We start from the raw sequence: 15,903 nt of genomic DNA, 5'->3' as shown, positions 1-15,903 counted from the left end.
GTCTGAAGTTTTTCCCCCTGCCGCACATTTGTACAAGGATGTTGCTGGCTGTTCCCATTTGTCTGGGAGTGAAGGGAAAGTGCACAGTTGCTGCATTCCTCAGTCTGGCTAGGGAGCGCAGGGGGCAGATTAACCTGGTCCTGCCCCAACCGGGGTACATGCACCCTCCCCCCTATTGGCGCTGCAGCAGCCGTGGGGAGGTGCTTCTTACTTGGCTGCAAGCTGCTGGGGTAGTCCTCTCTTCCTGGGGCAGGCTGCAGAACCCCTCCTCCTGAGACCCACCCCGAGCAATGATTTCAATGAAGCATGTGCAGTTTCATTTTATTTCCCATAAAACAAAAATTGAGTTAAAGACCCAAGCAACACTGGGTAAATCATCTAGTTGATATAATAAAAAGCATAGGCTTTGGTGAAAATAATTGTAGATTTATATATTTGTCGGGGTTTTCGGCCTTCAGAGGATAACCGTGTTACTTCATGAATGCAATGGAAACATAATTATGCTGTGAAGGAGGCTAGAGAAACAGCGAAGAGCTGCTTAGTTCCCTCTCTGATATGATTTCAAAATGCAATGAAAATGCATTTGACCTAATTTTATTTAAAAAAAAAAAAAAAAAAAAAACCCCTATGATGTGCAAAAAATGTGTTCTATATTCCATCATACCCTTAATTATGTGGACTTCATGCTCATTATAAATTGAGAGTTAATTTTTTTTGGTTAAGGTCCACCTTTTTTGGTCAAGATACAGTCAAGGTCCAGATTCAGTGATAATATTAGGGTGCGTCTAGACTATATTCCTCCTTCGAAAAAGGAATGCAAATGAGGGAAATAAAAAATGCAAATGAAGTGCTGATTTACAAATCTCGTGCTTCATTTGCATAATCTCATCTGATCGCTTTTTCGGAAGATATTTTAAAAAAAAAGCAGTCTAGATGGGGTTCTTTCGGAACCTCCCCCCTTTTTGAAAGAACGCTGTAAACCTAATTTTTTCAGGAATAAAGGTTTTCTCGAAAAAGGTGGGGTTTTTTGGTTTTTTTATTAAAGAACCCCATCTAGACTGCTTTTTTTCCCAAAAATCTTTCGAAAAAGCGATCAGATGAGATTATGCAAACGAAGCATGAGATTTGTAAATCAGCGCTTCACTTGCATTTTTTATTTCCCTCACTTGCATTCCTCTTTTGAAAGAGAAGTGTAGTATAGATGCACTGCTAATGATGATTCAAACATTTTGGGGTCTATTAAAAAATCTCTGGTGATCCGGGTTGGCCTGTGTTTTGCCTGTTGACTGCCCCTTGTTATTATTGGACTTCATTATTTTGTGGCAGTTTCATCAAGGGATCTTATTTTTTTTTAACTTGATCTGTTTTTTATTTATTGTTCTGCGTGCGTGGCTGTGCCTTAAAAATGGGCAACTCCTAAATCATCCTTCAGTCATTAACGTAACAATCATATTTTCCTAGTCCCTCCTACCTATATAAAACATACTTCTATAGAGTATTTTCAGACCCTTTCATGACGTGTCCAGAAGCCCAATCATTTTTCTTATTTATCACTTTGCCTCTCTGGGAAGCACATGTTTTGTTTCTTCTTTTGTCCTGGGCTGGTCTCCAGGTTCATCCTTTTTAATTTGCTTTAGTTAAATAGCCTCAAATAATATACATGCTTGAAGCAAATGGAGCCCAATAGAAGTCTCTGAGACACATTCAGCAATGAAGTTGCAAGCTGGGTGTAAGTTGGTTAGAAAATGAGTATAAGCAGCGAAGTAGCGTAACTTGTATCCTTCTCACATTTAATGGGCCAACATTTGCACTGGTATAACTCTCAAATGGAGTTATGCCAGAAGCAAATTTGGCCCTAGTTAGGCAAAATGAATGTAAACAGGTTCAACACAGGTTGAGGGATAAGGGTGAAAGTTAGGATAGTAGTACCAATGAAACTAAATACTAGCATCCTATACTGTAAATCAAAGTCATCTGCTTCACACTGTGTTATACTATCTCTGATAACCAGAGGCCCAAATTTCTGTCTCCTAGCACTTGTTTTACACACCTGCCAAATGCCAAATCAGTGCACGTAATGCCCTTCTGCCTCTTTCATCTGCCTTTTGACAAGCTTACACCACTATTTACACACCAGTGAATTTGCCCCTCAAATACAGCATATGGCTGCTATGTAAAGGGTTGTTCAAGTGATTCTTTTAACATATTCCTGAGAATTAAGAGCTCCATTTCCACAGCTTTTATTGTGAGTTGTGACCCTTCTTCAATTCCCTTCCGCCTGACCCAGGTGATATAAAGAAGGTCCACTTTTACGGGGGTTGTTTTACAGGATTTTGCATTTTTTAATCCCGAGCTGGGGCTTTCCTCTCTTGATACTTGAGTCTGTGTGCATTCTACTTTTTTTGGTCGGCGTGGCTTTTTTAGGAAAGTGGTAAGAAATAATACATAGTAGACTGGATGGACAATTTATAAATAATTGAAGATGGAATGGGAAGATAACTGTGTGGCAAATGGCTGTGCTAAAACCACTCCCCCCAGCAGAGCGTGTTAATTTCCATGAATGCAAGGTGCATCCTTCTGTTGACAAGTCTGAGCTCAAACAATCGGATACAAAACTGCTGTCGCTCCAAGGGAGACTGAACAGTTCAGTTACAGCCCAGAAGAAAAGCTCTATGTAAGCTTGAAAGCTTTCCCTCACCGTCAGGAGTGGGTCCCATAAAAGACGCCTCTTCATTGTCTCTCTGATATCCTGGGACTGACATAGCTGCAGCGCTGCTGCATACTGTTACTTCCCTCTCGTTTTGTCACCGTATGATTTAACATTTGCATACATTCTTGCTTCCTCATTCCGTCTGTTCCTGCTACTTCTGTCCCCGCCTGCCATCAATCTTTCCTCAGCTCTGTCACAACTGGTGCCTGCTTATAGGCACGGGTGGTTGGGGCTGGAGGAGGCAGACCTTGAGTCCCACCTACAGCCCCGCACTCTCTGCTGAGGCTCCGGCCCCCTGGGGAGGGGAGGAGGCGGTGCGGTGCACCAAGTGCTCTCCAACCTGCCTGGAGCACCGGGAAGGGATAGGGTTACCAGAAGGCTTAAAAAAAAAAAAAAAGTACACACACACTTAATCTCAGATGGCGGGCGGGGGGGGACCGGCCAGGAGGGGGTCGGGGGATGGTTGGCCGGTGGGTCTGGCCTGGGCGTACGCAGATCCTGGGGTGCTGCTCGTTCCGAGCATAGTCCCGGCAGGGTGCATGGGCGAGTCTGATCCCAGGAATTTCATCCCGGCCCCACCCCCTTGCTGTTCTCCCCCCTCTACTATGTAGTTGCCTACTGCCTGGCTGGTAGACACACTCATGCAGCGTGAGCCTGTCTACTAGCCAGGCAGTACACAACTACGTACTGATACTCCTAATAATAAAACTTACCTAATTAGAAAATATTGGACGTTTATATGTCTGATATTTCCTCAATTTATTTACCGGACAGAAAGCTCAAATACCGGACTGTCCAGTTCAAAACTGGATACCTGGCAACCCTAGGAAGGGGCAGAGAAGTGGGCAGCACGCCAAGCACTCAGTGGTCCTAAACTATGGGGACTGCCTATTCCAAATTGGGGGAGGGGAGATGGTCCCAAAGTGCAAGGTTCAAGTCCCGCTCCTGGGCTGAAAACTCCGGGACAGCATTTTTCCCAGATTGCCTACAGACCCATCCTATCCCCAGATCTTCCCGGTGGAGAGGTGAAGTGAGCAGGTAGAAGATCTGGGGCTCTCCATAGAGCTCATACTGTGACCTGGCTCTGGCTTCTGTCTGGACAGAGGCAGGGCCTTGCGGGGGATGAGCAGAGGTAGGCTCATGAAGAGTGGCCATTCTTTTGCCTTTTTAAAAGGGGGGTTGACTTATCTGGCGCCAGCAGTCTGAATTGTTTAGTTGTGGGTTTAAAAATTCAACCTGGCACAAATGCCAAAATTGCACATACGTGTCTAAGAGGAGGCAGTTAGCCACATCGTCCTTCAGAATGGACAGGGCCAATTTCAGCCTTTTGTCCTTCGACAGCCGCGTGTCAATCATACTTTGCGCAACTGCTGGTTCTTGAGTGAACTTAGCGATAGGCAGGGACTTCCCCTCTGGCCAGGAGCAGCTGCTTCTGCACCCCGCCTTTGCTCAACCCCCATTCCAACATCCTTCTGGAGATTCCACAAGCCCCCCCCTCCCACCTTTTCCCCTGAGCATGCTCAGTTCTGGCTCCTCCCCTTTCCTCTGGAGCGTCCCGAATTCCATGAAACATCTGTTCTGCAGTAGGTGGGAGGAAGAGGGCTGCCCCAGCGGGGCTGAGAGCTGGTGGGGCAGGGAGCCCTGAGGCTAGATCCCTGGTTAATTGGTTAAACCAGGGGTGGGCAATAATTTTTGACCAGGGGCTACTTGAGAAATTTTTGAGGTGGCTTTGGGCAACCCAGGAAGGGGAGGGGCTTTAGGTGGAAGGGGAGGGGCCAGGACACTTCTGTGCTTCTCCGCCCATGGACCCTGATTGGTCTGTGTGTGGGGGAGCCCGTGAAGTCTTTGATCCTGCCCTCCCCAGAGAGAACCACCAGCCATTCTGAACAGCTGGCGTTTTCCTCTAGGTGCCTGTGCCCCTGACGGGTCGGAGGAGACTGTGCACTCTCCCCTCTCCATCCTCAGGTCACTCAGGGCATTGGGGAAGGGGCAGCAAGTGAAGTCTGCCCCCGCTCTGCAAGGGAGCGCAGTGCTTAGTCACCTGCCAGCTAAGCAGCAGCTGGAGGTTGACTCATAAGTGTCGAGCCCCTTGCAGGGTGGGAGGAAACTTCGTGCTTTTCCCTGATTGGCTTGGGGGCAGGAGGAACGCGAAGTCTTTCGCTTCCTGCCCTCCGGCGCACGGCGTTTAGAGTCAACTACCTGGGTTTACTAAGCGCTGCGCACTCCCCCATCCCTATGCTCTGATTGGTCTCGGTGGGGTGGATCCGGCCTGCAGAGGCTCTTTTACCCACCACTGGATTAAATGTTAAGTTGATTTAACATTTAATTAGTTGGTTAATTAATCAGGATTTTACATTCCTAGCTGGAAGAAATGGCATCTGTTGGCTGCATGCAGAGTTGGTCAGCGGGCAGAAGAAGACATGCGTATGTTTGCCACCAGGGGCAAACCTCTCGTTCAGGTGCCCCTGCTGGTTTGTTAAAAGGAGCAGAATGGATTATAAAGTCAAGCTCTCCTCTAAGCAAAGATTTCATTCTAATTAATTATCAAAGCCTACAGTGCCATATTTGTGTTTACCAGTTGGATGCCATTATTTACTCATGTTGATAGGGTCGTCCCTCGGCAGACTTTTGTGTTAATACTTGCACCAATACGTTCCTTCAGATCTGACAGGTCTCGCCGACGTAATTGGGCTTGCACAGATGTTTACTAATGTGCTATCTTGTGCTGGATGCCCCACATGCAGACAGGACAGCTGAAACTTGAGTTTTTTAAACACTTCTTGCAGGAGATGGTGATTGTATTGAACATTCTGGGAAATGTGAACGTCAGTAAACAAAAGGTTAAACTTGTCAGTAACAGAATAAATCATTCATGTCTGTAATCGTTTTCTTCCGTCTGTCTGCGGGCGTTTGATGCTCTAAGCAATGAAACCAAAGTATTCAAATTCATTATGCTTTCCCCCACTTAATCTGTCTTTCTCCTTTTTATTTTTTTAGAAAGTCCACCGGCAGCGATGTCCAGAAATGGGTATTTTTTTGAAGAGACTGGTGAGTATTATTTTATTTCTTTTCTACTAATTTGTGGCACGCTGTATGGCATAAAAAAGAAACTACCATCGTGACCTAGATGTATCAATGGAAAAATGACTTGGTCGATTTTGAAGATCTGTCTGGCCACAGTTGGAGTATTAAATCCATTTCACTTATGACCTAATCTGGGTTTGAACCCACATTTGCATGGATGAATGGAATGCTGCATAGCATAATTCTAGTGCAACAAATAGTCTGTCTGTACAATTAAGTCCCGTAGATCTAATGCCTTATTGTTTTGAATATTGGTGTTTTCAGGTTTTTGATGCCTGGGCAGTTTCTTTTATGGTTCTTTTTTGGGTTTTTATCTTTCTACTTGATGTGCCAGATACAGCATGGGCAGTATATTGAGGGAATCACTCTACCTTTAGAAAAACTAGGCAGCTGCCTAGAGTGGTCAGTTTCTGGGACCATGAACTTCCTCTCTCCCTCCAGTACAGTTGAGAGCTTGATGTGTTGTGACCCTTACACACTAGCCTCCCATTGGAGAGCCTCTCAGGCTGGGGCCAGCCTCCCTTGAGAAAGGATATTGGGGCTTTGCTCCTTATCTGGGCAATCTCACAGCTGCTGGGGCTGGGAGTGGAGAGTGACGGGTGCCCTGCTCATGGAAACCAGCACTAGCTCAGAGCTCATCGAGAGGCCTGCATGCCCCTGTTGTTGCCACACAAGATGAGCTTTCTGCCCTGGGACCCTCCATTGGCAGTGGCTGGCAGGGCTACCGAGCACGAGACAGGGCTCTGAGGAGCAGGAAGTGGCTCCCAGCCAGGCTGGTGGGGCAACACTCCCAGCCTCTCCTCAGATGCTCCCCACCACGGCAGGCAGGATGGCGGTCGCGGCTCAGACACTGAGCTGCTCGGCGGTCGGTGTTCTTGGTCGCATTGCAAGTGCTGCCGGGGCTTTGACCTCAAACACAGGGACATGCCCCGCTCTGTTAATCTCTTGCCCGCACCTGCTGCCCCTCACTCAGCCCTAGCGGGCCCTGCTGCCCCCCCCCCCCAACCCTTCCCACCTACAGGCGCTGCTACAATTCCACCACCTCTGGGCTCTTGAGGGGCTGCACTCCCGTGGGCTAGGAGCCCAGCAGCCAGGAGCTTGACTGAAGGATGCAGGGAAGAGCGGGCTGAGGAGTGCTGAGGAAAGGGCCACTGGGAAGGGCAGTCCTGGCTGGGAGTATCTGCCGTCCGAGGAGCAGGTCTTGGCCACTTGCAGGTCCTAGAACCTGGGGGACTTCCCCCCCCAGCCTGGCCAAGCTCAGCCTGCCCAGGTGTCACTGTCCTCATGCTGCAGGGCCGAGCAGCCTTTGCCACCTCAGGCCCAACTGTGTGGTCTCGGGGGTGCAGAGAGAGCAGGGTGAGCGCTTCACCTCACCCAGGTGCCGGCCCTCATGTCGAGAACTGGATTCAAAGGTACGCAGTGTGTCCCCATTCAGGGCACTCAACTCACAGCAGTAACAACAGATCCCCAGGGCCCTGAGCCTTTTCCTCCAGATGCCACGAACAGAGAGGCTTTTTTTTTTCTCCGGGTTTTTGTCAAGACTGCAGAGCATTTTAGTTCATCTGCTGTTGTCAGCAGTCTTGAAGAGCTGGAGGCAGGCTCCCGGCATTCAGGTCCCCAGTTGGCCTCTGGGCACTGTGAACGCAATGTGTCCCGATGGCACAGTTAACTGGGCTACACCGTAAACTAATCTCCATCTCGTCCATCCACAGGGGATACTTTCTAAAATCCAAGAACTTGCGCTAATTATGCAGACTCTTCTTTCCCATTGCTAGGTTTCCTCTGGTTTTGCTTGTTGGGGGCGTTTTTAATGCAATGCTCTTATAATTGCACCCAGGCAGATTAGAATTGTAAAGGTGGTGGATTTTTGTTTTGTTTTGTTACTTTGCCCTTAAATCTCCTGTCAGTCGTTTTCCTCCTCGTCTTAGTGATAAAATCTGGCCTTTTTTAAAAAAAGTTCACTTTTGCTACTAATTCTAGATGACTCACCTTCTTAAAATCTCTGTGCTAATTGGGATGTGAGCACAGTGAACCTCCTGCACAGAATTTAGGAAGAATAAAAATTAGAATAACACTTTTATGGAGGGTTTTACAAGCATTAGTTCTTGCATCACCCTGCGTGAACCCCTTATGCCTAACAATCTAATTTTTTTTATTGCCTACTTCATTTTTAAGTGGTCTCCGACAGCATGTGTGAATCCCTTGTGCTTAACAAAGTGACCTACCTTCTTTTTAACTTCCCCAGATCTTAATTATTTCCCTATGAGGGTGGTGAAGTAATGGAATGGGTTACCTATAGGGTTGGCAGATGGTTGAAACAAAAATATCAACCCCCCTCTCCCCCCCCCAAAAAAACAGGAAAAAATTCTGTTGAAGGGGGGAGCAGGGAAAAAGGGAGGAGACCAAAGTTGTTGAGCAAAAACAAATAAATAAATAAAACAGCATGTACCCTTTAAAAGTGAGTGCAGGGATAGGAGCGGTTGAGCACTAAGACCCAGGGGAAAGCATTGCTTCCCTTAGGTCTTTTGCCTGGCAGCCTTGGGGAACAGGTAAGCATGGGGGCTGGGGGTGTTGGGAGCCAGGGGGGACTCGGGGGAGGGGGGGGGGGGAGGGAGAGCCGAAAATACCGGACTGTCTGGGTGAATACCGGACACCTGGCAACCCTAGTTACCTACGGAGGCGATGGAATCTCCATCCCTAGATGCTTTTAAGTCCCGGCTTGACACAGCCCTACCTGGGATGATTTAGTTGGGGCTGGGCCTGCTTTTAGCAGCGGGTTGGATTTGATAACCTGCTGAGGTCTCGATCTGAGGAAGATCTCTGTGAAGGTCAAAGTTTGTCCCTCCTGCCAACTGAGGTTGGTCCAATAAAGATACTACTTCATATAACTTTCCTCCCTCAGAGGGAGATGGGAGAGACAAAGATCTGTTAGCTCTCTTTCATGTTTGGGGAAAATGTAGGTGTACAGAAGTTAAATGTCTTGTCCAGAAACTCAGAGTCTAAACTGCAGTTTAATTTAGAGGAAGCCATATTGTCATTCCTTAGTCCACTTCCTCTGAAGTGAGTCACCTTCCATTTTATAAAAACAACGAGGAGTCCTGTAGCACTTACCAGATTTATTTGGGCAAAAACCCACATCTTACTCTTTAAGGTGCTACAGGACTCCTTTCTTTTTGTATCATAGAGTATCATAGAACTGAAAGAGACCTCAGAAGGTCATCAAGTCCAGCCCCCTGCTCTAGGCAGGACCAATTCCAACTAAATCAACCTGGCCAGGGCTTTGTCAAGCCAAGACTTAAACACCTCTAGGTATGGAGACTAACGTATTGTCTACAGTGGCACCAAAAACTTCTTTTTGTTGACAGAACAGTGAGAGCGCACACACTGTAATGCAACTTTTGTCATGAAAAATACCCAGTTTTGACGACAAAAAAATTCCATCCCTGCAAGAGACTTTTGTCTTTTCCCCCTCGCCTTTATTGTTGACAAAGAGCCAGTGTGGACTATTTGTTTTTGTCGAGAGAACGGACTTCCACCAGTATCCCACAATGCGTGCTCTGATGGCTCTGCTCAGTGTTTTGTGATCTCTGCTACCCTGCAGGCATGCAGCCCTCCTCCTTTTAAAGCTCCAGAAACTATGAGAGCTGAGTGAGCTGCTCTGTTTGGGGAACAAAGAACAAATCATTGGAGTGCTCCTGTTCTGCCTGTACTGGAGAAACAGTCGCAGGCAGACTGCTGCTGCTATAGGGGGAGGGCTAGAGAGACTGCTGTGCTGCTTAGATATTCCTCAGCATGGTGAACTCACAGAGCTAGGAAGGAATCCCAAGAAGTACAGGGATCAGCTCTGCCTTCCCACAACACTGCATTGTGGGATGCTTACCCACGTTGCTTTGTTCTTATCTGTTGACAGGGGAGTTAGCAATGTGGCCACTAAATGTCCTCAATAGGAGGCAGGAAAACCAGTTTGACTTGTTTTCACTTTCATTGACTTTTGCATGTTGACAGCACGTTTGTCGCCAAACCTTCCCAATGTAGACCTAGCCTAACACGACTAACCCTTTGATGTTTTCCATGTAGAGGTGTCAAAATAAATGGCTTTGTAAAGCAGGCTTATCATTTAAATTGCTTCTCTAAACCATACCCCAATTTATAACTTGACAAATGATGACTGAGAGAGTTTGAGTTGCTTATTGTTTTTATACCAGCAACTTCCTTCACTTATTTCCAGGGCTCGACAAAGTATTGAATCTACTCGCCTATGGCGTGTAGATTTCAGCCGGGCGCCCCGTTCATTTGTGGCACACGCATGCGCAATGCGGGTCTTACGCATGCGCAGTGCGGGGTTGGCGAGCGGCTTTCACCACCGTTCGTCAAGCCCTGCTTATTTCAATAGCTTTTTGTTGGGTTATACTGGAGAAATAGACCTTGTTAGTGTTTTTTGTTACTTAGGCTTTATAACAATTTGTCTTCCGGCTTTGTGCTTATCTCCATCCTGGAATGGTCTACTGATCGTATCTCTAGGTATAATTGCGGTATTTTTTCCTTCCCCATTCCCAAGCCTTGTCTTTTAATTAGCCATTAACCAACAAGATATTGTTACCCCTACCTCACCTCATCTTTTTAGATATTGATCTGAGAAACTGATGATCCCTTTTGCCAAGCTAAACATTTATGCTCTTCCCATCTAGGTTATAATGTGTGTGGCTTTTTTTGATGAAAACATTGCTGTTCTTTATTTCTTGCAGTGCAACAACTGCTATTGTCTCCACTTAATTGAAACCCTAATTTTTCTTGGAATGATGCTTACATCCATAAGCCTTTACCACTGGAAGAGTATTTAACGGATTGTCCTCATGAGTGTTTGATATGCCCAAATCGCAAGAATTTCTCTAATGCCTTTTTATCCATTTTGTAACCATCTGCACCTGGTGAAGCCCGTCTTGTGTACTGCTGTTGAACCCACCCCTCGTGCAAACATTGAGACACACACATTTTGTGGTCCTGCATGTTGACTGGAAGAACTTCAAAGAAAGCTACAGCCAAGAACTGGATTTAGTATCGGTAGGGGGAGGTGTATATGAAATATTCTTCAAGTTTTAACTAGTAGTTTTGAAGAATCAAGAGCAAGCTGGCAAAAATGAGGAATCAATTCCAGTTTCTCCATCAAAGTATGCTGGTATCTAGCTGCACATTCTGTGTTGACTTGTATACTAAACTGAACAGATTTAACGGCATACTGCAAATCCCTTGTTCCCATTGGTAAAATACTTAAGAGCAATGAACTGATCACTGCCTCTGCATTGCCTTTTTCTTTCCTTTTTTTGCCACGGATGTCAGTATTTTTTTTCCTAAGCTCGTAAACAGCAACTGTGTTTGACACAGATTGTGAATTTGAGTTGACCAGTTGGTGTCCTGAATCAAATTTCATGTCAGCGAGAGTCCTTCCTGGCAATTTAAAATGTCTGTTCAAATGATTGTAAAGACCAGGTCCAAATCTGAAGATTAATTAAAATCTTGATGAAGTGCAGCTCTGCAAGCAGTGTTCAGAATAAAAACTCATTAAGCTACTTGTCTTTTTCCTAGTGGAACTTTCTAGTTCTGCTCATTGTTAAAAGGTGTACAGATACCTAAACTTTCACTGTAAATGGATTAGTTCTAAAGGAATTAGTATCCATAGAACATAATTGTATTTACCAACATAATTGACTTTTTAAAAGATTAGGCAACATGTGCTAGTGCTGAATCTTCATTTTCTCTGAAGAGAATGTTGTTTGGATTTTCTGCAGGGTTATAAATCGTAAAAGAAGGAATCCTAACATTCTGTGGAATAAGTGAAACCTTGCGTTGTTTTAAAGCTGGTCGAGCAAGTACAACATAGGTTCTGCCTTCCGGAGCATATCTTATGGTTTTTTTGGTCTCTGCTGACTTATTAATTGGCTTTGTTGGCACAATAAATGGCAGTTCTGCTGGAGGGACTAGCCTGGTTGGGGATGTTTGGACATATTTTATCTATTTGTTGTTGTGGTTTTGGTTTTGCATTTAAGTTTGGAATGTGTGTCATAGTTTTGCTTTTTTTTTAAAAAAAAAAAATTAGTTTTATCTAAATATGAAATTAATCTAAATAGCATTCTGAGAAGAATCGTTTCACAATGGGAATTGGATTTTCCAGTACAATGTCTGTTTGCCAGCCACAAATGCACCACAACTGCTGGTGACAAGCCAGAAGTCAACTTGCGTGTGTTCCTACAGGTTTTTATTTCTAAGCCATAAATTAAAATGAAGGTTTCTAATTTAGTGGCTTGTAGTGTGGAACAGAAAATCTGCATGTTGCTGTGGTTTAAAAAAAACCCATTGAATTACTTAGATTATTTATAAGGCTTCTTAGATAACTAATTGTATAATAGAATACTGGAATATATACAGAAGAACTTTTTTTTTCTTTTGTAGTAGTATATCGGTTTTTTCGTGTCTGTTGTGAATTGTTAAGGCAGCAGAGAAAAGTTTGCATTTCCATCTGGCTTGTTTTATGACAAAATACACCCCACATAATAGATTTGGAAATCATGACTGTACAGTAGTAAAGAGAAAAATTCTCCCCAGCTAGTATCTCAGAAGCCTCCTTGTTAAAATGGCTATCTTCAAACTTGTGGGAAATAGGTCATTCTCTAACTATCTTTTCCATTTTTACCAAGTGGCTGTGGGTCTTGGGGATTGGCAGACATAACCCATTACCTCTGGAGTGAAGAGAGTCCTGAGATGGATGTGAAATGCTTATTTAACTCAACACTGAAGTTGTCTATAGGGCTCCCACAGTCCAGAGGACTGCCATAGCATAAATACCTGTTAGGGATGTAAAAGAGTAGTCGACTATATGATTAGCCTAGGCTAGGCTAAAGGTTATCGGTTAATCTAGGCGACTACTTGCATTCTACGCCTCTCCCCCGCTGCCTCTGTGTCAGAGGCAACAAGCAGTGGGGAGCAGGAGCCGGTGCTGGTGGGAGCTGGCTTAAAAGCCCTGGGAGTTTGGACCCCTAGTGGACAGGGGCTGCTGCCGTGAAGCAGCCCCTCCCTGTGGCGGGCCCAGACTTGACATAGACAGAGGTGAGGGAGAGGACTCCCAACTGCTCTGTGGGAGGCGGAGCTGCTTCTGTCCGTGGGGAGCTCGGACCCTCAGTGGACAGGGGCTGCTGCCAGAACAGCCGCCTTCTGTGGCCAGCCCGGGCCACCACAGACAGAGGCTGCTTCGTGGCAACTTCCTCCAGCAGCCTCTGTCCATGGGGAGCTTGGATCTGCATGGACAAAGGCTGCTGCTACCCTGAGCTGCTGCCTCTGTATCTGAGGAAACAGCACGAGGCAGCAGGCAGCCAGTCCGCAAGGGGAGCTGGTTTTTATAGTGGCTACCCTCGCCGACCGGCTCTGCTTGGCACCCCGCACTACTGCTTCTGATAGAGAGGCAGTAGTGTGGGATGGCAGGGAGCTTCCCAGGAGTGTGGCTGGAGTGCGCTGGCTGCTGGTCCCGCCCCTGAGGGATTGTAGAATAGTCGACTAACCGCTAAGAGTTCATGCAGTTGCTCAACTGTTCTGTTACCTTCTATCTAACATCCCTATTGGGGGTCATTACTATTTCTAGTAAGTTAAATTGGGACAGAACTGCTAGGGAAGGGCTCAGCCCACAAAGCTAAGTAGAGTGTAACATTCTAGTAAAGAAAAATGTAATGCTCATTCTTTTAAAATGGGCAGATGCAAACACAATTATTGCTTTTTTTTATTATTTTGTTTTTGTTTTGTTAGTCTCTTCCATACTGCTCAGATGTGGGGCATCAGCTGAAAAAATAACATTTCTCCTTAGAGCTGGGTAGAATTACATACGTATTTTTCATTATCCTCCATTATCACGACAAAGGGTACAGGGAATACAATTTGTAGCTTGGTTTGGTAAATGTTCCTGACAATTTTGCAGACTTGGTTTAAACTGGCAATGAATTGAAAAGGATTTTTCTTTTTTTTAAATTTACCTGAATGCCTGTAGCTGGAAGTAAGATGCAAATGTACACAGTTTTGATCACCCAGCCTTCGAGCAAAAAGCTCTTATGCATGCTTTGGGTTCCTGTGGTGATAACTTTGATTGAGAAGTTACACTTCTGCATTATCCTTGTTGTCAAGCAAGTGGGTGGTTATGTGTAAGTGTGCATATTAAATGTAATGATGGCATTTTAAGTGTGTGTCTGTCCCCCTCCCAACTTCTGTTTCTGGAATGTGGTGAATGTGAAAACGAGGGAATTGGTAACATACGTATAAAGTAAGTTCCTCCCGCTCTGTAAATTCCTTTTGATTATTCTCCCATTAATATTAATCCAGAATAAAGTAGCCTACCCATTGGAGGCAATACTGAACCTGCATATGTTCATAATCCCATTTCCAGTGTGGAGATGCAGGCTATGTTATTCCATAGGTAAAGTTGAGTTCCATTTGGCACTTACAACCTGGGATTTATTATCTTGTTGTTTTGTATGAAAAATACAGTGTTGTCTCCCCGAATTTACAGTAGTCAGTCTCCCAGCAAAGAACAATTTTTCTGGGTGTACAAGTTAATCTGTTAATTATTCTGAGCTAAATTGCTTAAGGAAACCTGTTTTTCATTAGTTTAGTATGTGTCAGTCTTTTCTTTGACCTGATGACACAAAGGGGAAAAATATGGAGTAGCAAAATTAAAATGGTTTTTAAAGACAGCTAATCTATTCTGAGACCATAAATACTCAAATGTTTATAACCATGTGGTTGATCATGATTGGTGCCATTGAATGGGCTGAGTTAAGTTTGGTTAGGTGTATCTGTGCATTTTCTTAACATTTACAATATGTTACACTTAAAATCATAACACTAACTCTGGGATTAACAATAGGGATGTTAGAGAGCAGTCAACTACCTGATAAGCATAATCATTAATTATTCCTAGACATGCCAATCCTGAAGTGTTGGCAGTCTGTTGAATATGTGCTGTCAATTTTACCGCCTGTCATGTGAAAATAATAGTTAGAGATATGCTCATGAGGATAGAAACATGCTTCACAACCATTTTCGTGTTGTAATAGACATGATTGAGTGTAGTCGTTTTTATTATCAACTATACTGAGCGGCATGTGGGAGGTTTACAGTTTGAAACCATAAAAAGCAAGCCCAGTTTTTGTTTGTTTTCCAACATCGCCACTTTGGACGTGTTTATCATAGATTCCAATGCATTAAAAACAATCTCTCTCTTTGGGGGGGGAAGGGCGAACGGGCAGGGTTGGGGGAGGGGAACTGTGGGTTTCTAATAGGGTTGCCAGGCATCTGGCTTTTGACTGGAATGCTGGTTGAAAATGGACCCTGGTTGCTCCAGTCTGCACTGTTGACTGGGCCATTAAAAAGACCATTTGTCGGAGCGGCAGAGGCCCGGAGCTAAGACCGGCTCCCTACCTGGCTTGGTGTCACGTAGCTCCTGGAGGCAGTCCCCACCACTCTGGCACCCCTAGAAAGAGGGAGGCTCTGTGTGTTGCCCTTACACTCACAAATGCCACTCCCACAATTCCTGTTGGCTGGGAATTGCAAGGACAGCATTCGGCGTATACTTGCACCTAGGGACATGGCAGCTGTTTCCTGGGAACCGTAGTAAGCACCACTGGGACCTCACACCGCAAACCCTCCCACACATTCCAAACCCTTACCGCAGCCGGGAGTCCCCTCCCTCACCAATACTCCTTCCTGGACCTCCCATCCACCCACGGACCCCAACCCTGAATCCCTTCCTCCACCCCAAACCTTCAATCCCGGGCCTACCTCCAAGCCCACCCACTCAGCTGGCGCCCTCACCCTCATATGCAACCCTACCATAGCCTGGAGCTGTCTCCCGCACCCTGAACTAGGGTTATAAGATTGCAGCTGTTTAAACAGGTAACCAATCAGCACGAGCATATTGGTTACCAAAACGGTTACATGCAGCTCCTGATCCAGCTCCCAGGGAGACACCTGCTGCCCTGCACAGCTGCCTCTGTATCAGAGGCAGCAGCATGGGGCAGCAGGCGGGAGCCAGTATGCCCGGGGAGCTAGCTTAAAAACAGTCTCCTGGCGCG

At 45.6% G+C, this 15,903-nt stretch overlaps 1 protein-coding gene across 6 annotated transcripts in view; it reads left to right on the top strand.

Annotated features, from left to right (window-relative positions):
• Positions 1-15,903, top strand: part of SLC4A11 (solute carrier family 4 member 11) — a 250,855-nt gene that overhangs the window by 109,448 nt on the left and 125,504 nt on the right. For all 6 annotated transcript variants that reach the window (XM_075931011.1, XM_025179543.2, XM_075931014.1 and 3 more), the window contains exon 2: positions 5,708-5,758. In XM_075931011.1, the coding sequence (XP_075787126.1) occupies positions 5,708-5,758 (51 nt within the window). The remainder of the gene's footprint in view (positions 1-5,707; positions 5,759-15,903) is intronic.

This window comes from Pelodiscus sinensis, chromosome 5 (assembly GCF_049634645.1).
Source record: "Pelodiscus sinensis isolate JC-2024 chromosome 5, ASM4963464v1, whole genome shotgun sequence".
NCBI classification, from domain to species: domain Eukaryota; kingdom Metazoa; phylum Chordata; order Testudines; family Trionychidae; genus Pelodiscus; species Pelodiscus sinensis.
The sequence above is the reverse complement of the archived record's forward strand: the minus strand, read 5'-3'. Positions and strand labels throughout refer to the sequence as shown.